Below are 26,304 nucleotides of genomic sequence, written 5' to 3'. Positions count from 1 at the left end.
TTAAAAAAAAATTAAATGAATAAAAATATATTAAAATAAAGCTAAGGGTTTGTAAACTTAAAATATGATACCGTCTTGTTTGATTTAGAGTACTAAGTATACTTATTGATACATCATGCTAATTTTAATTTAATTTAAACGAAGACATAAAATCACATTTTTATTTGTTGACACATCTATCCGTTATAATCTAGGCACTTCTTTGATTCAGATCAAAATTAGTTCAAAATATTAACTTAAAATTATCTAATAATTGAACTTATTGTAAAATGCTATCAAAACCTGTAAAACAACAAATATACAGTTACTGAAGTTTTATCAAACATCATTATATTTCATCAACACAAAAAATTAAATGTGTGATTAATGTGCCACAGGTTTCGAATAACTAACTAAAATAACATTTTAAAAAAATTGCACTTTTAAACGAAGCTATCACATGAACTTGGATTTATAAAAATAATTAAACTCATAAATAATTGATATATTCACTCAGATATCCTAAACACACAAAAAATATTGTCCTAGTGGAAAAAAAAATCATATTACCTGGAAGGTATATAAATATACCAGCTTCTTGTTTCGGAGATGTTTCTGACTATTTTTATTTTGATATAATAGATAATATTTAAGGAATTGATCTTTGGTGATTAGTCCAACTTGTAGCAATATGAATTTATACCTCACGATTAAAAGAAAAAGATTTGTTTGACTAGAATAGACTATACACCAGAACTTATTTTAAATATATTTTTTCAGTTTAAGAACACTTTCATACATAACAATGTTTTTGTTAAAATAAACATTAGAACAGAGAGAAATAATACTTTTATTATTATATCATAAAAAGTAAAACAATCATTAATATAATTTAAGATGTGATAAATACATTAGTAACAAATGGCATGGTGCGCATACAATCATTAGTTTCTGTAATACCCCAGTCATGTTTATATATTTAAATGATTTCTTTTAATTTTTTCATACACAATTCTCCTCAGCCAGATTTATCATTTAAGTAAAATTCTTCCCATATATATATATATTTTTTTTAATTAACAGTAGTGTACTCTTTCAATTATTTATAAAATCTTGTTCTCTAACCTAACATATCCTGAAACTGAAACAGCAAGAATGAAAACCCTGGAGTACTAAACTTATGCGATATAGCCACAACTATTCAGTTAAGCATATGAAAGGGACAATATAGTTATAGATATAGATATTCAATATTTCCTTAACAGTCAACTCACAAGGTAATCGGATGGGTCTGATGATTTTTCAATCCCCAACTATGGAATCAAAAATATGAACCACCTCTAATGTGCTCTGCAGCCTTTTGGTATATAATTTAAAATTCATTGCAAGCTTAAGTCACTTTTAATTAGGTGTACAGAGGTAATTAAAGAAAAAAAAGACAGTTATTGAGCTTCTCAAGGGTATGTTTAATTTTTTGTTTTGTATCATAACACAGATCATATGATAAAACTAATTCCTCCTTCTTGTCTAGTTGGACTACACAAAGACTGTAAACTCCAATAGAAATTAACAAATGAATCCTGCCATAAATAATCTTACAATTATTAGGACGTAAAATCCTCAAGTGTACAACAATGTTAAACTTGCCAAGATTAATTTCCACAATAAGTAATTTAAAAGGAGACTAAAAATTCATTGACCAAGGAACGTTTATAATATAAAATACATTTACAGTATACTGTCAAAAAAACACCATCTTCCAAAATCATTTTTTACTATCGAATACAGAATATTTGAACAAATACAATAGTTTAAAAATTATATTATACCCTATTCATTAATATGAAAAATGTATTTCTAGTAAAAATTAACAATTAGATTGGGATAATTGAAATGATTACACATGATGTCTACCAATTTTGGTACCTATTTGTCTACGAATTTGATTTTTTCGAAAATGACCAACTATAATCTTGCATATTGGAAACCTCTGTTTCTTTTTTATCTAACCCATATACATTATGGCATCAGGGCAGCAGATATGCATTTCTTTATCCGTGACTTCACCCAGAGTGAGAGCTACTACCTACACTTATTCCTGGGTTGTCTGTGTAATGATTTTTCCTCTGTTTTTACTTTCCATATATATTTATTAGTCTATTAATGGACATAGTTTGTATGTGGTCAAACCACATTAAGTTTGTTTTATGGGTGTTTTCCATCTTTTCTGTTACTCTTAGATATCTCATTCAGTCAAATCTAGTCTTACCGAGAGCTTTGCTCATGGATTTCACCACTGTAACTTGTATATGGCTTTGAAATTTTTCAACAGTAAGTCATAGGCCAGGGTAAAGATGAAGACTAGTTTATAATACAGTAATCTTGGTTTTCAATTTCACTTTCCTTTTGCCAATTATGACATTATGGAGTTAGTAATATACATTGTTGCTTTGCTTATATGCTAGTTTAATTTGGAATCCAAACTGCAGTCACTACCAAGTTTTATTAACAGATGTTGGTATACGTTGACCTGTTCTAGATTTAGATTACTTGGACAGAATTGTAAGGAAAGTTAAACCAAGGAATACAAAATTAAAAGTAGGAAATTGGAAAATGCATCCTCTACATATTCTGAATTTAATTTTTGCCGATGAAATTCTCATGATTGCAGGAAGCAAAGGATCCTTGCAAGAGCTGCATGGGAGGAAGCTCACAGATGAAAAGGAATGAGTAACAACCCAACCAAATTTAAGTCTATGGATGTTTCTATGGTGTAAGGAACTGTGACTTATAGAGGCTTAAATTAATTTGTAAATATGGACTTTTGACATTATTTGCTCTTAATTGTCAATTACCATTTTTTTTTTCACTTTATTATTATAAGCTACATTTTATCTATTTTAGTTTTTGATTTTCTGCTTTCTATTTTAAGACACTAAATCCCAATTTTTTGTTTTAAGTTTTATTATTCTGAAGGAATTCATCCCAAAATAAATAAATTTATTATTATTAATTTTATAACGGCTAGGAATAAGAAACTGGAGAGCGGCAGCACATGACCAGAACACCTAGTGAAAGCTTAAGAGGAGGCCAGGGCCCACTATCAGGCTGAAGCACCAAGGAAGAAGAATATTATTAAATGACCATAGTTAGGACTCTAATAGAATTATTTACAAAAGGTCACTGGGCTACTACCGTGTCAACCTTGGAGGAGGATAGTAGTAGGGATGATTGAAGCTGGATCGGGATTGTGATAAGGAATTAGCTCTTCATTAATACAGAAATATTAACTACACTAACAAAATTCTGAATAATGAAAAAATAAATCTTTTGAACAATTGAAGGCAAAAATATATTACAAAAATTATGTTAACATTTTTCCAGAAAGAATTAAATTTTAATTATTGCGAAGAAAATATAATTCTATAGTTTTAAAAACAAATTAGTGAGGTTTTAAATAAAATTCTGCATTTTAAATCAGGTTTGTAACAAAATTCAGCATAAAAAAATATTCATAGCAATAAATTTCCTAAGCTTTGTGGAATTAATCAATTTTTAACCAAACTTATTCCCAGACAGATAAGATTACCAATGCTGGTAAAATTTTAATTATGCATATATTATAAAGTTTGAATTAAAAATGACAAGTTATAATGAATAACACCAAAATAAAAATGTGGCCAGCACAAAATAACTGCTTACAATACTGTGGAACTAATGATGATTTTCCCAACTTTTTCGAAGCGGACTGTGAATTCTCGACTTATTTCAGATGATGTAAAATCCTCAACATTTTCCCAAATTCCAAAACAGGTAGACACCCTGCTAAATATTTAATATTATTCAAAAAGATTGCGTAGATAATTCAATAAGTACCTATAGCTCAAAATATGATGACATAAAGAGTATATTTTACCTAAAAATATCAGCTTCATCAAAACCAAACAGAAAAAAATGTTAAAAGAATGGCAGTTAAAATAATATCATCAAGTACAAATGTAATATCATACATATGAAATGAATATGAGGCTGAAAATGTTTTTTTAAGGGATAACTTTCAACAAACAGACAATAGAATTCAAACTTCAATACAATTCTTGGAAGGAAACATGGACCAATAGCTTAAATACTTAAATATGCATTTCATTTTTTTTACAGAAAAGTAACCAAGCTAGAGAGAATTAGAATAAAAATATAACTTATAAATTAACCTTAATCTAATTTAAAGCATAATGTTTTGGGTATAATCATATTCTATTGTTGGTATAACAGACTGAACAAACTTGAGAAATATTATTAGGTACATATGAACTCCCAGCTCCCCACCTCCTTCCAAAACAGTTTCTATAATTTTTTTCATCACTACAGCATGTCTGCAATAAAAAAATAAGTATTTTACAAATGTATTTAAGTTAATAAAATTTACTAAGTTGTATTACAAGGAGAGCCCAGTTTTTGGGATAGATGCAATAACTTACATTTATATGGCTTTTTACAATTAATCTAAAAAATTTTTTTCAAGAATCATAGTTCTGACAATTTTTCAATTTCAAAATGAAGTTATTATTTTTCATCACAAGCTTTTTAATTGATTCACATGATAGTTCACAAATATAGGCTTAATGACTCAACAGTAAAATTTTTATCACCACCAATAGGTGGTGATAAAAATCAACCTAATTCCAAAAACTTTGCATATCATACTTTTTGTAGACCCCCTTCCTGGTCATTTCTGACAAACGGGGAGGAGGTAACACCATGGTGAGAGGTCAAGCTTTCATTTCATGGGAATGACACAGAAATAAAATTTGACCCCTCGGGGCGGAGTGGCACTCGTACCGCAGCAGTTTCCAAGTTACAAAGACCTATGCCTCAACTCTGAGTTACAAAAAGTGTATAATGTAGTGTCAATGTAAATTTAATGGAAACTTACTCATGCAGTTCAAGATAGTTTTGTGAAAAAAATTGTCAAGTGACTCGAAAATTGGGAGGTTCCTTTCATAAGTTTTCACTAGTAAAAGAGCTTGTAGGGTCATTAGGGGTTCCCACGGTTTAAAGAAGGTTGAATATATTAGTAACTACTTGCTTTAGAATAAAAAGATCATGTGAAAACATAACTATTAAGGTTACTAGATTATTTTGGAAAATGGACTTGTACCACTTTCAAAATAAATGGCTCAAATATAATATAGTCCAATGTATTTTACTGTGAAATTATCTATATGTATAAAATAAGTAAAAGTTACCTGCAAGGGTGAACGGAAGCCATAGGAGGACCAGGCAAATGAGGATGTGTTTCCATCGTAACAGTTTTCTTAGCATGATCCTGACTCACATCATCATACATTTGTTCCTCAGTCAGATGTTTACGGTTCTAATTAATAAAAAAAAAAATGCAAGAATTGTCACAAAACAAACATAAAAAGCATTAAGATATTCCCAATAAATTACTAATAATACATTTTTTTTTTTTAATATAAAAGTTACAGGTCAATAAAGAATACCTCCAGACAAAAAAAATTTATTAATTTCATTTAGAAAAATTACGAATGGCATTTAGACATTTGGAATTATAATGATAATCATATAGCAAAAATAATTTTACATTCATAAATAAATATTGTATAAAATTTCAGATAACTAATTATGTTTTTATTTTCTAAGAAGAGTGGATACCTAACAATAATATCTTTAGATAGTCAAAAAATAAGCTTTTTTTAACTTCCAATGTCAAATCAAGGAGGGATTAGTTTTAACATATTTTATTATGTTTTATTTACTGACCGCACCCTCTACAAGTTATATCTTAGATTTAATCCATAGCCAACAACCAAAACAGTTCTGTAACTCATTGGTATGAAGGACTAATTATAATATTGATACACAATTTTTTTATTTATTTCTTGCTTCAGGCATATTTCAGATTCATTTTTTTAGTGTTTTTATTTCTTTAAAATCTTAACTTAGATTTTAACATTGCTTGTGTGTGTTTGACATCAATATAATATACAAATAAAGAGAACTGAACCACTTACTTCATCATATCCAAACAACCAGAGGCGAGGAGTTTGATAATATTTGTCATATGTAATATGGAGATCATATGTCCTAGTTTTCAAGATCTCACCACCTATGTAGGATTTAACTTTTTCTTTAGCTACTGTGCTCTAAAAAATAAACAGAAGATAAACAAATTTTAAAAGTGATAACTCAAAGATAATATAAATACAACTATAAATCTATAAAGGAATTATAAATAAAAAAAGTATAAAAGGAAGATGGTCTGGGTGCGATTATAAGAACTCAAATACTAACTAAACTAGACTATGTATTGTGAGCCAATGTTTCGACTCACTAACCAGGGATAAAAAAGATACATGTAGGGACAACTTAATTTCAAAACCAAACTAATGTAAGACATCACATCATCAGATATTTGTAAAGCTACATATTAAAGATTTACCAGTTTGAATCTAGCCTGGGAGAAGGGAATAAACTTTTATTATGTAATATATTCCGACCTCATATTTGACTCATTCTGGCTATAATAGTATTAGCGAATCTTCCTGCTCCAGCTGGAGAGACATATATTAGATTATAAATGAAAGCAAAAGGGGATTTGATGAATTTTAATTAAAAAATCCTGAATTAACAAAAAAAACTAATTAAGTAAAAACTAGCACAAATTAACCTGACAAATGTTTTATTTATGGTCTCTAATATACTTGCCAAATGCTTACCTTATCTTGTTCGTCTAAAAGACCACTTTCTTCAAATTCTTCCATATCACAAGTTTCTTCATCATCCTCATTTTCATCATCATCATTATTCCCAGATTCATTGGCATTTCTCTTGTCTTGTTCATCCTTTACAAAAAAAAAGATTGAAGAACTAAAATTTAAATCCGAGACATAATAATAAAATAGGAAATATAATTTTTTCTTCTATCCAAGATGCTTAAATATCCTAATTTGCCAGGAAATAATATTTTTATAGTATATAAGAAGAATGGTCAGGGTTGCGGTCAAAAGAGAAAAATAAATAGTTGTAAACTATTTTTGTTTCTCTTTTGACCCCAACCCTGACCATTCTTCTTATATATAAATTTGTATGGACAACTATATATACATATATTTTTATAGTAATTCTTTAAATACCAAAAAACATCTGGTGTAGTGTGAGCACCTAAAGCTTTCACTTACCCCCTCCCTATAACAACTATGAGTGAAAATTTATTTTGGCTCAAATAAACTAAACCGGACTAAAGAAACTACACCACACTAATAAGTAAGAGAACATTTACCATGTAATGTAGGAAAGATTGGGACAACAGGATGAACAGGGTCATTATGTTTGTTATTGTGAACATGTTTTTGATAGAACAAGTTATTTAGATAGCCGTGGTGAATCAGCCATTAGAACTTCTGATTACATTAAGTGAAGATTAAACACCCTAGTAAAACTCATTTAATTTTGCATTATTGGTTTAATTCAGTTGCAGGCTAAGCTAATTCCAATTTTAGGGGAAGAGGTCCTGTTCCTGTGTGAGGCATTTGAACAACAGTAAACAAGAGTATTAAAGTGAACTAATATTCATTGATTGCTAAACAAAAACTATTAAAAAAACAAAAGGTGGACATGGGAATGTTAAATTTATTACTGTTCAGTAATAGACAAAAAACACATACACACGGACACATGCATACACGCACGCGTTAGTAACACAGAAGCCTTCACATAATCTGATGTTAGAAAAGTGCTAGTGATCCTTATGATCCCTATTATTTTTTATTCCACCAAAAGTGACTGTTAATAAATACTATTTTTTTAAAAGTTTTAAAGCCTATTATAAGTAATTATTTTTAATTACTTTAGTGCCGTTTATAAATTTCATTCTCAGTCCCCCTTGGTGCTTAGTGCTTCGATTGCAGTTTTTTGATAACCAAGAATAAAGTAACACACATCTCCAAATTTAAGAGTATGAGATTCAGAAAATAAAGAACATGACTGTAATATTCTTTCCTTTTGTGAAAGGGAGTCGATCATAGATCATAATTAATTTATAACCAAATTAAGATAAGAAAATAATACTTAGAAAAGAAAATTGGCTTATCTTGGATAAATATTTAAGTTTACTGTATAACAAGATTATCAAAGAAATAAAAGATAAACATGTACTTTTCACTACAACATGATTACAATCATGTTTAGATACCATTATGTAACCAATATAAATTATAAGAAATTCATTCTATTAAACATTTGAAATTTTACAAAACTGAAATATAATTAAAACACTGCAAAACATTAATACAGTAAGAAATAATGAAATTTATTTTTATCCAGTTAAAAATTTTGCCAATTGAGACAATTAATTGATTGACATTTCTGTTTAGAAAATTAGATAGAACCAATAACAGATTAAAATGATTAAACTTGAGTCATAAAAATTAAGTTATCTGATGAAATGCAGCAATAACTTTCAAAGATAATGAATTCAATAATTAGATTAAGTATAATCATTAGTCAATTTTACTCAGAGCAGCTAGGTCAGATTTGTAGTTATAACTTTGCAAAAAAAGATTTAAAACATCAGTCAATTAAAAAATTGACTACAATACTGAAAGTTCTTGGCTTTAAGAATGTGACAAATACAATTTTTAAAGACAATTACAATTTTTTGTAAAGCGCTATTTCGTTCCTCTACTAAGCTATTTATTGTGTTATTTTGTTAATTACAATATTGACATAGAATATCAAGTGTATAAAACATTAAAAAAGAACTGTAGAAATGTTTAAAATTGCTCAACTGAAAAATCATGAAGCCTGTTATATTCTTGCTCCAAGCCCTTCAATTATTAGAATTCAAATGGCCTAGAAGAAATAAATACCTCAGGCTGAATGTCATATGACATGTCAGAGACTTTATCATCCAAGGGCTCTAGATGGTGTGTATCAACCCAACCCCCATCAGAGTCATCAGCCTCTATTATTCTTTCTTGTTCTTCACAATATTCTATCTGGAACAGAGAAGTTGCAACAATAAATGATGGTCCAAATAATGAAATCATGAATATAATTAACTAAACAAAATAAATAGAACATAAATACTCCAAAATACAAAGATAATAAGAAGTTATTTAATAATTAATAACATAGTATAACGGGATCAAGATGTAGGCTGATGGCTACCCATATTTTATGCATAATAAACTTGTAACTACTTTTTATAAAGTAATTTATGCGTTTTCACAATTGAAATAAAAACCTCTTGTTAGATTGCTCTGCGCTTTGAAAATTATTGTAAACGTCATTATAGGATTTACAAAACGTTTATAAAAAATGGTGGAAATCGACATTGCTATCAGCCAAGTGGTTTTCATTCACATTGTGGGAGGGGGGAAATACAGGCATGTTTGTGAGAATATCACAATAATAAACTCATGTATTTTTCATAAATGAAAACTTTGAGCCTTAACTGGTAATGTGTTAATTTATATAACTATTACGTACTTGTTTACATCTCCTAGTACATGGAACATTTCTTGTGATAAGAAATTGTTTATTTTTAGGAAGATATGATTTAAGTCTAGCTTCATCTCCTGTAGCCCACTGCCAAGTAGGACAATGATGAACTAAATGATCCCCAGCAGCAACAAATTCATCTGGAGTTATAACACCAGTTTCCCGAAACTTTGATTCCTATAATTACAAAATAATTGTGAGTACAACTGGAAATTAAAGATAAATAGTATTAAGCTAAGAGTTTATAAAAGAAATACTTCAAAAATACCTTTAAAACTGGGGTGAGGTACTCAGCAACCCCCAATGCTGTCCCCTTTACAGTATTTATAACACTTTGCATGATTAAAATCTTTGCTTATTATAGAAAACTAGCCAATATTCTTTTAAGTTGAAATGATGAGACAAACTGTAACATTAAATGTTTACACTTCCGTAATATTCAAATGTTTTGTAAGTTGAAAAATGAATTCAACAGATAATATAACTTCTATGCCATTTTCAAAGAATAAATTCACTGATTATAACTTACTCATTATTTGAAGGCCATTTCGAAGCAATGTGCAGACATTTACCGGACTAAGATCGAACACAGCTATCAGAAAGAGAGTAGATGAAACTGTTTCCCCTGATTTGAGATTGTAACCTGTCATCAGCTGAGTAATCACTGATAACGTGTACGGTTAGTGTTAAAATGTTTTGAAAGTAAATTTTTTAAAGTAACTATCTTTGACATGCTCGTATTTCATAACAAATTATCAAAGTATAATTTATGTAGAAAATATATTGTATCGTCTTTGTGGTGAGTCATTTTATTTGATTATTTGTCTATCCTATTTTATTAATTCACTGTCATAAGCCATTTCCTTTCTTGTTTAAATTACATCTTATGATTTGTACCAACATTATTTGTTATTAGCTGTGTAATGGATTAAATAATTTTAAGGCCCATGTACATATATGTATTACATGTATATATATGTATTATACATAAGCTCGAAGATAAAGAGCTAACAGTTGACAATTAGCAATATTTAGTATAGATGATTAATAATATTATATTATATTTAAGATTGTGAATAAATGTTGTTATTTGGTGAAATAAATGTTGATTGTTTGGTTCAAGGACATTCATATTGGTAAATAACTCAAATGATACTTGGCATGTTCAATATATTACAAATTCATTCTAATTTTTTCAGGTAACAATTGATGGAAGAAATTCATAGGGAGCAACTCTCCTCCCTGAAGACCATAGTCGAGGGCCTATTATCTTGTCAGGTATAAATTTTTCATATGAAATGAATTCTCAAGGTCTTGTCAAATGTTCTTTGCTAAAGTTAAACCCCTGTTACCTATACTTTTTATATTTATTATACATAATAAAAGGTAATATACCTTCCCTCATTAATACATATTACATTTATTAATTAACATAGAAGTGAAAATACAAAATACAACATTTAATTTACATTAAAAGCTCTGGCCAAAAAGAATTAAGTATTTCATACAAAGCAAAATGATCTAAATAAACTTAGCATTTGTCCTAGTTGGTAAATATAGAATTTACATAATAAACATTTTTTTTATTTCATCTGTTTTTTGAGATTTAAATCACTAGTCACTGTGATATTAATTTTATTAAATATTTTCATCCTGAGGGAATGGTGATTGATTGATAGGAAGGTAGCAGTTCTGATACATCTCCCCCCTCATAGGAAGCACTTGTTGCTCCTTAAAAATACATGTGTGCAAATCTTTAGTGATATATTCAGGAAAATATTCTTTCTAATTTCCCTAAATGATGCAGGACATTGGTCACCATAACTGCTTGAGCTGCTGTACGGTTTCTTTTAGGTTTTAGTTACCAGATGAGGAAAACAAATATTCTCCTGGTAGATGTATCATCTGTCCATACACAGCTTCTGCATCACCATAATTCGAGTCATCCCGTTTGGTTGTTCTTAGCTCAAGAAGAATGGTCAGTAATAGTTTGACCCAATGATTGCTGTCCATGTATTCTATTGAACCTGCTTTTAAAGCTCTGTGCCACTGCTCCACCCAGTCATTTCTCTGCGAGTAGTAAGGAGAGGTTCAAAATTGTTGGGTACTGAAAAATTTGACATAAGCAGGAAGATAATGCTTTCAAATTGCCTTCCTTGCTCTGTTGTTAATGGGAAAGGTACTCCCATAAATATCTATCATGGAAAAAATTGATCTTCACACACATCCTTCATATAAAGCAGTGGCTGTAACTTCTACGGTTATCTCTTTCACTGGAATAGATTCTGGCCATCAGATAAACCTGTCAATTAATGTGACACAATAACACTTATTCTGAGATGGTGTCAGAGACCCGATTATATCAAGGTAGATGTACTGGAATGGGCCAGATGATTCGAACTTCCCAGGAGGTGTAATTGTGTGTCGTATCATTTTGGCCTTTTGATTGAAAATACAACCTTTTGTCCACTTGGCTACATCCTTGTTCGTTGCAGGCCATAATAAATACTTCCGAGAAAAGGAGTCTTCTTAATTCCTCTGTTTCATGGATGGCTAGGCTGATGCACGGTGTTGTATATTTTCTGTCTTATATTTTGAGGGCTATATAATATGAGCCTCTGGCTAAATGGATTCACAGGTTATGATGTCCATACATGGACAATTTAAGGCCTTCAACTGAAAATTGGTTTTCTATTGAAGCACCTCTAATTCAGGATCTTCATCCTGTAATTTGAAAAGCCTGTCAAGATCATTTCCACTCTTGATAGTGCATCTACAATAATATTTTGGTCTCCTTAGACATGCTGTATGTCAGTTGAGAACCGGCTGATATAATTAAGCTATCTATGATGCAAAGGACTTGTTGAATTGCCCTTTTGTAGCTTGGCATATAATAGCGGTTATGGTCAGTAAATATCGACTAGGTTTGTCCTTCAATGTTTGGCCAAAAGTGGCGAACTGCGGAGAACACTGCCAAAAGTTCTCGGCCATATGCTGGGCTTGGGACAAAGATTTTGAATGAAAACTTAAAGAAATCCAGTGACCATTATCTTTTTGCTGAAGTACAGCCCCCATACAATTGTTTGAAGCATCACAGATGAGGGATGATTTGGCCTGATGTTTTGGAGGTGCCTTGAGTGCAGCATTTTTTAAATTATTCTTGCAACTTTCAAAGGCCAAATATTGCTTTCCTCATTTCATTGGAGCTTTTACCAAAACTATGCATTGTTTTTTATTAATACAATAAAATAAAAATAACAGGACAAATGGGATCAACTTTATTGAGGGTATATAAAGGAAATGATAAAAATTGAACTCAATGGAAGTAGTTGAACATCGCAGTGAAATAGGCAGTCATCTCACTCATTTAATCTTACTTCATTGACTTCATATCATAGTAATGTTTATAGTAATGCCTATAGAAGTATTTTTCACCTTTTCCTGTCCTACAGGCTGTGAATAGGTGATTGGTCATTTGGCCATTTGATTTCCCTTTTTACTATATTTTTCCCCAATAATCTTGGACTGTCTGTTGAGCTGTGGCCTCCAAAAAATAATTTTGCTTTCGAAAAAATTCCAAAAAATAAATTGTTTTCTTTTGGCCTAATGACATGCTTTTTGTAATTGAAATGTACTGATTTTGCTTCAAACATTATAGTTAGTATTTTAGTAAAGCATCTCAATCCTACATTATTCTTATACTGCACAGTCATATTATCATTCAATTCCCTTTGCAGAAATCAGTTCGCAAAGCTTTGGAACCTCTTTTCAAGGTATATTGTTTATGCTCGTACCTCATACCTGTATGAAGAGAGTGATTAAATAAGAACACTGTATTTTTTAATTTTAAAAAATGAATTATTGAATTTCAGCTGCAGACTGTGAAATATGGGTGAAGTAAAGTGGTGTTATGTTCTTTTTATCTTTGAGTTGAACAATAGTTCATTTATCGGTGAGAACTGTGCCCTTGTAGAAACACTTGTTCACCTTGCACAACTTTAGTCCTTCCATCTCTAAATCAGCCACAGGTTAAATTTTTTACCCGTTGAGATTTAAGTCTTCTTTTGATTTATTTTAAGACTGCTCATAGTTACTTCCTTAATCAGAGTACTTTTAAGTGATTTGACCTTGTTTTCATTCATGCTTATATACAACAAAGTCATCAGCATTTGTTAAAAATTGCAACCTTACTGCCAGAACTGAGATTGTTTTTATTTTAAATATTCATATCGATATTGAATTGTGTGAAGGATGGTCAAAGTTCTTTTTTTCAGGGTTCTTCAACTTATAAGGGAAAATTGTATTTTATTGGTCAGAAATTGGGGAGATTATTTGTTTTTAATTAAATTATTAATTAGATATGGATATAGACATTGTAGTTCGAACTAATTCAATCAGTAATTTGATATTGTAAATTAAATAATTAAAATAAACATCAAAAGAGTTGCAAATTCATAAAATAAAGAACAGAATGATATTATTAAATGGTATAATCACAAATAAATGTTATGAAATAATAATTGTCAAATATATCTTATATTTTAATTAATCCCTAAACAATTTTATTGAACTCTCATTGAATATCAGTGAAAGTAATAGCCTCTTTAATGAGTAAATAGTTATTTTTATATATAAATGATTTTAGTTACGTTTTTATTTTATGTATCAACGTTTAAATATTGTTCATGTGCTTTGGTTAACCAAATAGAAAGCTAACCAATTTTGATCAGTCATATATGGAGTGGAAAGATCGTTATTGAAAAAAAAAGAAGATGGCGGTGCATGTCTTGCGAAAAGTTCGTTGAATCGTGGCCTTATTGAGCAGATTCAAATATTGTAAAAACTTTATTTAGCTTCCCATCATAATTGTAGTTACAATAAATTTAAGAAAAAATAGAAGTTGAGAATAAATATTAAAGAAAATTATTCATAAAGGAAATCTTAAGAAAAAACCGTAGTGTTACAATCGATGTTGAGAACTAACACCTAGAGAAGGGGAAGGAAGAAAACTTGGTTTTTGTAGGATTTGTTGCTTAGGCATGGGCGGGAAATGATGTTTCCTGGATGAGGATGTCCTCATCATCTTTTGTCTAGCTCAAGGGTGGACATCTTGAAAAATAGGACATCGAAGAGTCACCCAAGAAGAATAAGGGACTTTTGGTTTGGATTGCCTGGTGAGAGAACGTCTGTATTCTGAAAGCAGAGGTGACTGGAAGCCATTGTTATACAGTTAGACATTGCATTTTGGGAAAGAAGACATCAAGACCCATCAATCATCAAAAGAAGATTATGTAATTGGTTAGTTTTGTTTATAACTAGAATTTAAAACATTTGTAAAATAGCTATTAATTTAGTTTAATTGTTATTAGTAGAAAAGTGTTAGTTCTGATTGCCTAGAAACCCCCCTGAGATTAAGAGTCTAAAATGTTATAAAATTTAAATAAAATTCTACTATCTATTTAATATTAAAGCTTTTAATTTGAACCCAAGCTATACTTAAGATATGAGAATAAAGTAAAAACTATATAAAATTCCATTTACTTTATTATATATATATTGTAATATCCTCTTTCTGTGTAAATAGTATATTTTTATGTATAAAGGGTTTTTAATATGTTCTTATTTTATTTGTTGTTTCAATATTGTTCATTTGCCTTGTTAAACCAAAAAGAAAGCTAACCAATTTTGTTCATTCAAATATGGAGTGGAAAGATCGTTATTAAAAACAAAGAAGATGGCGTCTTCCCAAAATTCGTTGAATTGGGGCCATGTTGAGCAGATTCAAATACTTGAAAAAGAGGACATCGAAGAGTCACCCAAGAAGAATAAGGGACTCTTTGTTTGGATTGCCAAACAACACACTTCAGTGGATGAGAAGTGAGTTGAAAACTTTTAGAGGACCAAGGTTTTGTTTAAAGTCAGTATTTGTTTGTTGAAAGATTGTTTACAGCAAGTATTAGTTTGTTGAGAAAGAAGAAAAAGAAAACTATCTGTCATCATAGAAAATTGTATAAATTCTCTACCTAAAATTAAATACATTGTAAAAATAGATATTAATTTAATTAAGTGTTATTAAAAATAAGTGTTCTGACTGCCTAAAAACCCGCCCTGAGGTAAAGAGTCTATATTATTATATATAATATAATAAAAATTCTCATATAAATATAAATCTTTTTATTTGAAGATGACAAAACTATACTTTAGACATGAGAATCAAGTTAAAACAATTAATACCTTTTTTTTTTAAACAATTTTTGATTATTACAATATATATATATATTTTTTATTTTTACGAGGGTCAGTGGAAATCTTCAAAAGACACGGATAGGCCCGCACCTATCCATGTGTCGGACTTTTACCCACTAAAACCACTGCCCTACACCTGTTCATTCCTCTCCACTGGACCGCTGCTAGGCATTAGTTCGTGGAGGGCATTACTGAGTGCCGCCTCGCTTTCTTCACATGGTTTTCTCGTTTCCATGTCCTGTCTTCTAGCCCTCTCTTCCTCTCTCAATCTCTTGAGGACGACTGTGGTGAATCTCCTCTCTCCAATTCACTTCTTTCTGCAGTAAAGCAAATTAAAGTGAAAAACACGTGCTCTGCGGTTTCCTCGACTGTCTGACATCCAAGCATTCTTTGGTGTTGTCCAATTTGAAGCGGTACTGGTAGGCTCTAAAGCATCCATGTCCGGTCAACAATTGGGTATTGTAAAAATCCACCTCACCATGCTGGCGGCCATATCACTTGCCCACATTGGGTATTAACCTACGAGTCCACTTTCCGGTCGATGGTTATTTTTTGCTTACCGAATTTGTGTGTGTGTGTGTGTGTGTGTGTGTGTGTGTGTGTGTGTGTGTGTGTGTGTGTGTGTGTGTGTGTGTGTGTGTGTGTGTGTGTGTGTGTAAAAACAGTTGCCAGTAGCATGACCCTCTCAGAATCACCTTGTATGCTCACTATTCCTTTCAATTTTTTTTGTTTGACATCAGTTTTATAGAGTCTTTCTGAATCCCCTACATCCATCAAAGTAACTTACAGACTATGAATGGAGTCCTATGCCCCCAAAATTCAACTAAGACCACATGCCAAGTTTTAGTGTGTTATTGGTGTTTGTATGGTAAAAATTATTTAATATATTTTTAAAAACTGTAATTATTATTCTTTATAGAAGGTATTATTATCTAATACTTAATATCTTTTTTATTGCAGGTTGCTAATGTATGGAATGTATATGGAGGTCTTAATCGTTTACATACAATACTTCAAAGAATTTTAAAACACGAATTCAAAATATTTAAAGACAATGTGAGTTTCCTCTTAAATTTTATTATGATTATTCTAATGCTTATACCAGTTTGATTGCATTTTATTCACAGGTTGGCAGACTTTTATAACAGCTAATTAAGTGATTAAAACCTGTATTACTTCTACTTTCTCTTTGAGTTTTCAATGGAAGTAAATATTTAAGGTGCCCTGAGTTCAAATAATTGTCTCAAAAAGTGTAACAATTGTCTGTGTTTGTGTTACAAACTTCATGAAGTAAGATTTGTTGTACAGATGTATAATATGTGATTGGAAAACCAATGGTTTAGAAATATTAATATCTAACATACAAAGTCATAGACAATTATGAATAGTAATGAAAAACAGATAAATAAACTGGATTTATAAGTAATTTTTGTTGTTTCAATGGTTGTCATGGCAATAATCAGTTTTACTTTTAGTTACTTATGTATAGATTACAGTGAGAGAAAGTAAAAGGAAGGGAAGGGAAAGTTTGGTATCACAAATACTAAAGAAATTACTGTTTGAAACTAGAATAGAGATCAGCTAAGTGTAGGATATGGATATGATATCAAGTTATAATAGTGAGGTCTTATACTTTGAGATAGCATTTAGAGCAGTGTTCTGTCATTTATTCATTTGGACAAAAATAATAAAACACCATAAATGGAAAAACTAATTGCTTTAATGGCCAGAGAACACTTAATTGTCAAATTCTCTTAATTAGCCTATTCTCACCACATATGGTACAATCTTACCTCATTTTACAGCATATTTATTGGAGGGCCAGAAATACCATTGAGATTGTATTGAATGACTTCTCTACTATGCCCAGATCATTGAAATATTCTGAGAGGATAATTTATTTGTTACCTTGGTAAGACTGATACCAATAGGAAACCATTTATTGACTTTATGGTTAATAACACTATAAAATTATAATAAATAAATTTGAATGTACAATCCAAGTTCAAATATTCCGGATTACAGAGGGCCTCATTTAAACAATGCAAAATAAGAATTTAACTTCAAAATTATGCAAAGATTAATATTTTTATATTTACAAAACAAGGTAATCATTGTAGGTTTTGGTTAACACTAATAAATAAACATGTAACTGGAAAACAACCCCCTTCCACATCACTCCTTCCCTCAATATAACTGGTCAAAATTTTCTTCTTTTAGACCTCAAAAGTTTGTTGAATTAACAAAAATTAGACTATCAAGATTTTATGAGTTGTGATTTCTTACCTGATTATTTTCCTACATCTATAAGGAAAATTCCATTTAGGAAAACTTATTGGAAACATGTATGATTGTTTTGCACTTCACAAGTCAAGAACTCCATTCACTTTATTTATGTTATGCTTTACTTATTTAATCCTACTTCAAAATATCTCTTCATTAAAAAAAAAAATGTTTTGTTCCTCTGGTATTTTATTTATTCTATTTTGATTTAGGTATTTAATATAAATTCATTATTAACACTAAAATATTATTATAAATTATAATCTAGTAATTCATATATCATTGTTATTCTTTCCTTATATATATACTTTTTTTTTTTTATTATCTCTGTAGTAAACCCTACAGGAGAGGCGTATATTTTGAATAATTTGTGTATACACCATGCAAAAAGTATATCATATAAATACAGTGTTATTACAATGTTATTACAAGGTATATATAAACGAAACACATACTTGAGATGTAATATATTGTTTGGTAGATAATATCAAATGTATTTAGTTTTTGTTACCTTAGGTCTGAAGAAATGTTTGATGGCAGTTGATTTCCAGTAGCAAAGTCTTACATTGATGTCATTCTTTGTTGTTTTCTTCATCTAATTAAATAACATGGTTGTAGAATAAAAAAATATTTATATTTTTATATTTTAATACAATGGTATATGTACTTATTTAAAATTTATATGAAGGAAAATAAGAGAAAATATCCACTTGTGTCCAGAATATTAATAGATCTGATTATTTTAAAGTAACCTTGAATAGTAGTGCTTATTTATTTATTTTATTTTTTTGTTTAATATCAATTAACCCAAATAAATATTTTTATCTGCTTACATTAAAATGAGAACTCCACTTTAAGATTTTTGTTGTAATAAGCAATAACTAAACAGTAATAATTTTAGAAAATTGAAGTTTTCAATCAAGAACTCACTCAAAGAATAAATTAAGAATCAGCCATGAATTACTTAAATTGTATAGGTGTGTTTATAATTTAATTGAAATATTCTTTAGTTAGTTTGTTTTCTTTTTTTGTTATAAATAGAATATTACCATTGTTATTTCTTAAAATTTTCAATATCAGGTCTGTTATAAACCTCAAATCACTTTCATCATGGATTTTTTAAAAATATTAATTGATATAAAAGAGCAAAGTTAGAGACACAAATTAATTGCTAGAATACTATTGGAAGAATCCAATCAGAAAATCCTTGAGTCTTTAAACTACCAATAAACACCTGGCCAGTCTAAATTAATTAAAATAACGGTGAGTTATTTGCCGACAGTTTAGAGACTCAAGGTTTTCTCATTGGAACCTTCTAGTTGGATTATAATTAGCATTAAGAAGGAATTTCAATAATTAAATTTATTCTAGCCTACCTGTGTCAATGTTTGAAATTGTAATTTTATAGAAGTCATGAGTTCTGATGAACTAACGATGCCTTCAGCACCGCAATGACTTTGTGTATGGAGTAATGTTATCAAACTGAGATCTGAGACAGTTGTCAAGTAGAGGACTGTCCTGGTATTTCCTCACTCCTCATTTTTAACATTATCTGAATGTGTTGTCTGGATGACAATTCTCAGATATAGATAACTTATTGATTTTATTATTATTTTTAAACTATATTCTTGAAAGTTTTGTTTTTAATTGTTTTTCTTTTGTAATCTAGTCACATTAGTTGAATAAACCAGCATTGCTCTATCATTCAATAAGATATAAAAAGAATATTTTTAATTAACTGATTAATTTTTTATTTTATACCTAAATACCTTCTTGACCCTTTCAATGCAATTTTTTCATTTCCACTTTTTTTTTTTTTAATATTCTAATTGGCTCTTTTCAATAATTATGATCACTATTATTACAGATACAATTAAAGGGCTCGGGGTCAGAGTATAATGTAAATTTTTATATAGAGTATTTTTAAAAAAAAATCTATAATTCTTATTTTGTTTTATATAGTTCATATTCCATAATATTATGAATAGATATGTTGGAATTATGTGACTAGACAAACTAACACAATACACGACTTTTTACTAAAACAAAGGAGGATTTTGCACTAAATACTAATTTTGTTCAAAATTGTTGCTAGTCCAATTGAATTGCTCCAAGTCATTCAATTAATCTGTATAATAATTTAATTTAACAGTTAAAGAAAAAAAAAAGCTTTTATTATTGCTAAACATGTTTGAACAGAATAATAATTGCTTGTATTCAACCTAAAAACAATTAAATTAAAAAATATAGTTTTTGAAGCAAACAGTCATTGATCTCATCACAGACTGACTACCTTACATACCATAAAGGAAATAAGTGATCAGTTAATTTTTATTGGAGAATGAATGAAGTATGATGAATTCAAAACTTATTATAATTTAACTCAAGTATCAATTAGCCCTATCTAAAATCAGTCAACTTCAATAGAACTGCTTAAATTTGATTTCCACGGTTTGAGGAAAGAAGACAGAAAGCTATAGAGTTCTTGGATAACTTCATTATCTGTTATTTATTGATCATACATTGACATATTTATGTAGTCATTGAACTTCATTACATTACTTATTCTATGTCTAATATTTTAGTTTTTCTGAATTATGTTTGTACATTATTTTACACTATCTATTTTAATAGTATTTTATCTCTATTCTTTTTATGATTGTGATTGCAAAATCTATTTCAACAAAATATCTCATGTGCTTTTGCAACCTATTAAGACTAAATTAATTTCAAATTCAAAATTTCCATGGTGTTACTTTACTCACTTATTTTTCACCTCTTACACTTGTGGTATGTTGATCAGGGGGAAGAAGACTGCTGGAAATTTGTGGAAGGACTCTCATGGCTTCAACCAAACCTTGCTTCATCGCCAACTCCCATATCTGCTTCTTCTTCTCCTATGCATCAGCACACCGATCCAGCTATGGTCTGGCTGCATAACAGGTTAATTACTTATTTTATTTTATGAAATACTTTTATGTCTTATATTTTAGTTTTAAATCAGAAAAAAATTGGATTTTTACTATTTCTTGTCTATATTATCCATGCTAAGTATATAAAAATGATTTGTACATGAAAAAATATATATATATATATATTTTTTCAAATTTAACTGATGGAGATATATGAATAAACTTTGATTGTATAATCATACATATCTGCTATTTTAAAAATATACACTAGAGAAAATTTAGAATCAAGTAGGGAATAAACGTAAAGAGAAATCAATAAAATTAATGATTTCTTTTAACAAATTAATATATACAAGTTTAAATATAGCATAAATAATGTATAATTAATTATGATAAACAAATTGAACTAGGATGGTGAAATCTGAATATTATTACCATAAAAAACAAAACAGTCTTTACATGAGGAATTAAATAAATACTATTTTGTCCATGAACATAAAAAATTGTAGGGTTGTTTAAGTTTAAAAGCAGTCTATATTAATTATGATTGCCGAGATTTGAAAACATATATTATTATGGTTATATTAGTACAGTTTTAGTTTATTATATAAGAATTTTTATTACATTTAACAATACTGATATGTTCAGTATTTTGTTTCAAACTATTTTGACAATCTGTTGTGCTAAGTTCAAAAAATTTGATAAAAAGTTATAATGTTGAATATAAACTTAGTGGTGTACTAAGAGCCAAAGTGTTGTTATATTAAGGAATAGAATAAGTGGTTTGTTGAACCTAGATTATAGATAAAGATCTGTCTAGATTATAGGAGTGGTTGTCTTTTGACTTTATCTTTCAAACAGATAAACGTATCTACTATAAGTTGTTTACAGGATTAAGGTTTTTAATTTTTTTTTATCATAGGATTAAATGTACTTTTTTTTTAAATCTGTCTGTTATGAGGATAATAACAAAGGAGATAAATAAGATATGATAAAAATGAATTAATTAAATAAAATTGTGCAGTAATATTATTAGAAAAATGAGTATACTTTCATGTATATCATTTTTATACTTCAATATTCTATTGTTCAAATTCTTAACAATTGTTTTGGCACAATCTTCTTAAAATTAGTGGAATAAAAAAAAATCTTTAAAGAGATTTTGAAGCTTTTTTCTTAAAAAAAAAAAGAAAAAAAAGTCCACAAAAAGGACACTGAGATCTTATTTGCTTTGAATGATATATGTTATGTTATTATATGTTATGACCATGAGATCAAATTAGGAACAGAATTCTCTCCCTTTCTATTAATGTATAGAAGGGATAGCAATCCAAGTTTTTATGTACAGGCTCACTAGATTTCCTTGAGGATTTTGACGGTGAATCTATTCATTTCATTTTTCCTTGTAGGATAAATTTTGGAGATATATAATTCCTGAGGAAAGCCATGGTTTATATATTCTAATAGCAGACAGCTGTGAGTATATATGATCAGTGAAAGCCATTTTTATTTCATATAAGTTTAGTATTAATAAACTGCTGTTAAAGCCTGAATCCTTTAGTTAGTTGAAAATAATGAACATGATCTGGAAAATATGAAAAAAATTAAGTATAAATTATGAATAACAGGAATGATAGGTATTATTTGATTGTTGCTTGTGTTTAGAACACTTTTTCCTGGCCTCCAGATCTCTATAGTTGTTGAAAATCTTTATTGTCTTCAAATCTTTTTAGTTTTTAGCCATAAGCAACCAGTAATTTTTCTTTGGCTCCAGGTCAGGGATCACCAATTGATATTACTATGAGGTGTTGGTAGTTGACCATAGATTAATGTGTGGAGAAGATGGAAGGGAAAATAAACAAATAAATAAAAGAATATTTGTTTGTGTTTATTTGCTGACTGCACACCCCGACCATCTTCTCCACAAAATCAATATTATTGTTAGTATCAATATTATCGTTTTTTTCTGTTAGTATTTGTTTTTTTTTCATTTCTTACGTAGGCCCAAGACTCCCGTTGGAGTCCTACACTGCCCCTATGTTAGTATTAGATATTTTTATTTTAATTATAATCAGATAATTGTTTATTCTAGTTTGGAAACGCATACATTATCTGAAAAGTTGTCCTGGCTGATATCAGACTCGAGCCACCTTTCAGCATACTATACAGACCAGGCGTTCCTCTGTCAAAGAGATTATGCTGAAGCTACACTAGTTTGTCTCAAGGCAGTTGAACAAAACAGGCTTTCTCTCCTTTCTGATATTCCTACTCATTTAGTGAGTAATCAAATTATTGTCCATTTATAATTTTATTATAGCTATGAATTGGGAATATTTTCTATGAACATATAAATATTTGTATATATATTGCTTTAATTTTATATTCTAATTACTGTTTAATATTTTACTCTTAAATCATTACTTTATTAAATATTTAGAGAATAATTGCATATTTTGATTCATAATGTTAAGAATTACATCTTACATATGATACTTCGTATTATCTGTTACATCATAAAGTGATTTTAAGGAAACTATTTATGGTTAATGCTTAAAAATATTTTTAAAATTGTATTTTTTTAAAAAATTTATTTTTGCTTGTGTCTAAACCCTAATTGGTTTAGAATTGGTTATTTCAGTAATTTTGAATTTATAAAATATTGTTTGAACTACTATTGTTACAAAATTTATCAGTAATTATCATTAAACATATTTGTTTATACATGGGTTTATCACATTCTCTGTTAAAGTTTGGAAAATAGATAGTCAGTCATAATTGAATTGATATCAATTTATCCTTCTTAAAAAAAAAGAGAGACAGTAGCCCTTGGATGTCTCTTAGGTCAGTGTTAAATTAGATATACTCTGTTCATGCGTATATTATAAATATTATTCCCATAGCTGATATTTTGTGGGTTATAACCAAATATTTCTCTAAATTACATTTTCTAATAAAAAGTAGTATAATTAGTATAAGAAATTATATAGAATAGGAAAGTCACCATGATAGATTCAATATACATCAGGTTGCAGAAGCCTTAATCACCTGGGAAAATATCAACAGTTAATTTCAGGCTATACATGATACAAATATTTCTGGAAGCATTTGTCTGAATGGTTTAAAATCTTAAAAATGATGTCAGTGACTATTTATAGAAGACAAATGTGAATTTATTAGTGGACAAAAAGCCACAATTTTAATAATTTATCTGAGAATTAATGAATATTAATGAAAAGGTTGTGTTTTCTATGCTTTCTTAACAATGTTCATATGAAAATATTGCTTGTTATAAATGTTTCATCGTAATGAAATGTCTCAATTATCATCTTGAGAAATAATCATATAAAGGTTTGATAACATCTATTTATATATTAGATAAAAAAGAAGAATATTGTGTGTGTTATCTAAAGTATATTTTCTTCCCTAGTACTATACCAGAATTCCTGGAAAAATGCACCGTCGCTGTTCCTCTCTTCCTGAAACCCTTAAGCCACCAAAGCCTGTCTGCCCAGTTACTGTAACGAAACAGAACACTAGCCCCACAGCGAGCTGGGGGAGCTTACCAGTGCTTGCTCAGGCAGTTCATCCTGCCCCTCCATCTTCCAGTACTGTCCCACCATCCCCAGCTTTTAAGAAAGTTCCTAAAAGAATTGCGGCAATGTCTGAAAGTTCTGGGGAAAGTGTTATCTCATATAAGTCAAGAATCAAGAAGAAATCATTCATTGAGGATGGTGGTATGTAAATTTAAATTTATTTCTTGTTAATTTAAACCTTTATCAATTATACATATGAAATTTTCCATAAGGGATTTATCTTGAAAGCAATCTATGCAATTGATTCTTAAACTTTTAAACATATTAATTAGGTGATAAGAAAAAGAAGTTTGTGAGTAAAATATATTTATTTGGATTATTGTTTTGGCCTAAAAATCTAGAGCTTCTCTGTGTGCTAATCATTTTTAACTTTTTGTAAACTAACTATTTTATTCAAGCAATTACAAATTAAGTTACTATCTGGAGTTTGTGTATACAAGTATTGTTCTGTTGGTACATTTATTACTTTTAGTTTAGTCTAAGTTATTATTTGTGTTTCCTATTGTTAGAAATGAACTACTTATTATATTAGAATGATGTTTTAGTGGATTCTTAGAGCTATTTATAAAGGTCTGGTCCATTTTGATGAACACTTGTTTTTTCATTATGAAAACAAGCATCCCATTATATTTGATAATCATTATCAAATATAATAGGAGAGAAATGGTTTTTATTGATTTACCAACAATTTGAAAAAGTAGAGATTTGTGGTTTGTTTTGTTCCTGAACTGTTCATATCTCAGCTAATTTTGTATAAATATTAAATGTAGTGACAATAGTAATGATGAATTTCAGTTTTACTTAAAAATTTACTTTTGGCAATTGTTGTTTTGGATCAAGATTTAAAATATATTTAGTTTATTATAATTTCATTTTCAACAAAACTTGTATTTCTCACAGGATACCCACCTATTTCAATTAGGTGCCTTCTGTTCCACATAAAGGAATAATTTTATTTTACTTCTTATCTTTGTTTTTGTTGCTCCTCCATCATCATAGTTTAAATATTCTTATTATGACATAAAAAAAATAATCACGTTAAGTCTAAATGAAATGAATAAAAATACCATTCATCATATTTTTCTATAAATGATCATATAAAACAATACCTCAACATTGTTTTTGTTATATTTTTTTCTCTATTTAAATGGCAGGAGGCAGGAGTATTCTTCCTATGAGGACTGGATACTTTCCTCGTCCACGTCGTGGTCAGTCATTAACATCTTTCCTGCGCTCACGTGTTTTTGCATCAGCAGAATTGGATAGAGAAAATGCTCATTTTTCAGTTTCAGAAGCTATAATAGCTGCTATTGAGCAGGTATATTCATAAAATTATAAGTTATTCAATTTCTCTCAACACTTTTTATTAGCTTCTAATTAAGTTCTATTGCTACTGCAGGTGAAATGGGAGGTAACAGTCGAAGAAGAAAGTGATGAAGAGATAAGAGATTTGAAAGAAAAACTTAGAGAAAGGAGGAGGAAACGTGAGGTTGAGAAAAGAGTATGGCCTGTCTCTGATTCAGGTAAGTGATCGTGTTAATTAACTATTATAATTTTTTTTTCAGTGATTTGACAACCATTAGCAGTTTTATTGTGTAACCCTAACAACTATATCATGTTCATCTCTAACTTTATATATCTGTTCTATATAGATATATAAAGTTAGAGATGAACATGATATAGTTGTTAGGGTTACACAATAAAACTGCTAATGGTTGTCAAATCACTGAAAAAAAAAAAATAATAGTTAATTAACACGATCACTT

At 29.2% G+C, this 26,304-nt stretch overlaps 2 protein-coding genes across 6 annotated transcripts in view; one reads left to right on the top strand and one right to left on the bottom strand.

Moving 5' to 3' along the window:
* Nucleotides 1-809: 809 nt before the first annotated feature.
* On the bottom strand, nt 810-20,816 carry Atg3 (Autophagy-related protein 3). Of its 3 annotated transcripts, none has more exons than XM_014424555.2 (8): nt 20,799-20,816; nt 18,545-18,628; nt 9,493-9,681; nt 8,871-8,999; nt 6,720-6,845; nt 6,015-6,146; nt 5,226-5,353; nt 810-4,352 (listed from the first exon to the last, which is right to left on the bottom strand). In XM_014424555.2, the coding sequence occupies exons 2-8, from the start codon at nt 18,626-18,628 to the stop codon at nt 4,202-4,204; spliced, it is 939 nt and encodes a 312-aa protein (XP_014280041.1). In that variant the 5' UTR covers nt 20,799-20,816; the 3' UTR covers nt 810-4,201. The 3 variants fall into 3 exon arrangements, with proteins under 3 accessions (XP_014280041.1, XP_066906816.1, XP_014280042.1); XM_067050715.1 differs by lacking the exon at nt 20,799-20,816 and adding an exon at nt 9,773-9,910 and having other exon boundaries at nt 18,545-18,607; XM_014424556.2 differs by lacking the exons at nt 18,545-18,628; nt 20,799-20,816 and adding exons at nt 9,773-9,910; nt 10,034-10,162.
* The window catches only part of Rubicon (run domain Beclin-1-interacting and cysteine-rich domain-containing protein rubicon), a 26,978-nt gene continuing 10,749 nt past the window's right edge, over nt 10,076-26,304 (top strand). For 2 of the 3 annotated variants that reach the window (XM_014424552.3, XM_014424554.2), the window contains exons 1-8: nt 10,129-10,303; nt 10,704-10,782; nt 16,711-16,806; nt 20,837-20,976; nt 23,038-23,221; nt 24,373-24,679; nt 25,693-25,856; nt 25,938-26,061. In XM_014424552.3, coding sequence (XP_014280038.1) covers nt 10,714-10,782; nt 16,711-16,806; nt 20,837-20,976; nt 23,038-23,221; nt 24,373-24,679; nt 25,693-25,856; nt 25,938-26,061 — 1,084 coding nt within the window. In that variant the 5' untranslated portion in view covers nt 10,129-10,303; nt 10,704-10,713. Of the gene's footprint in view, nt 10,304-10,703; nt 10,783-16,710; nt 16,807-20,836; nt 20,977-23,037; nt 23,222-24,372; nt 24,680-25,692; nt 25,857-25,937; nt 26,062-26,304 lie in introns of all 3 variants that reach the window. The other variant, XM_014424553.3, reaches the window with a different exon arrangement.

This window comes from Halyomorpha halys, unplaced genomic scaffold (assembly GCF_000696795.3).
Source record: "Halyomorpha halys isolate HHAL.00 unplaced genomic scaffold, Hhal_1.1 Scaffold473.1, whole genome shotgun sequence".
In the NCBI taxonomy this organism is placed as follows: domain Eukaryota; kingdom Metazoa; phylum Arthropoda; class Insecta; order Hemiptera; family Pentatomidae; genus Halyomorpha; species Halyomorpha halys.
This window is presented reverse-complemented; position numbering and strand designations above follow the sequence as displayed.

What these genes read in the sequence shown, in the direction of transcription:
- Atg3 (XM_014424555.2), bottom strand. Translation starts at nt 18,628, where the DNA reads ATGAAGAAAACAACAAAGAATGACATCAATGTAAGACTTTGCTACTGG. An exon ending in AACATTTCTTCAGACCTAAG is followed by an intron (nt 9,682 to 18,544) that starts GTAACAAAAACT and finishes TTGTAATTATAG; the next exon opens with GAATCAAAGTTTCGGGAAAC. An exon ending in GCTTCCGTTCACCCTTGCAG is followed by an intron (nt 4,353 to 5,225) that starts GTAACTTTTACT and finishes TTTTTATTGCAG; the next exon opens with ACATGCTGTAGTGATGAAAA.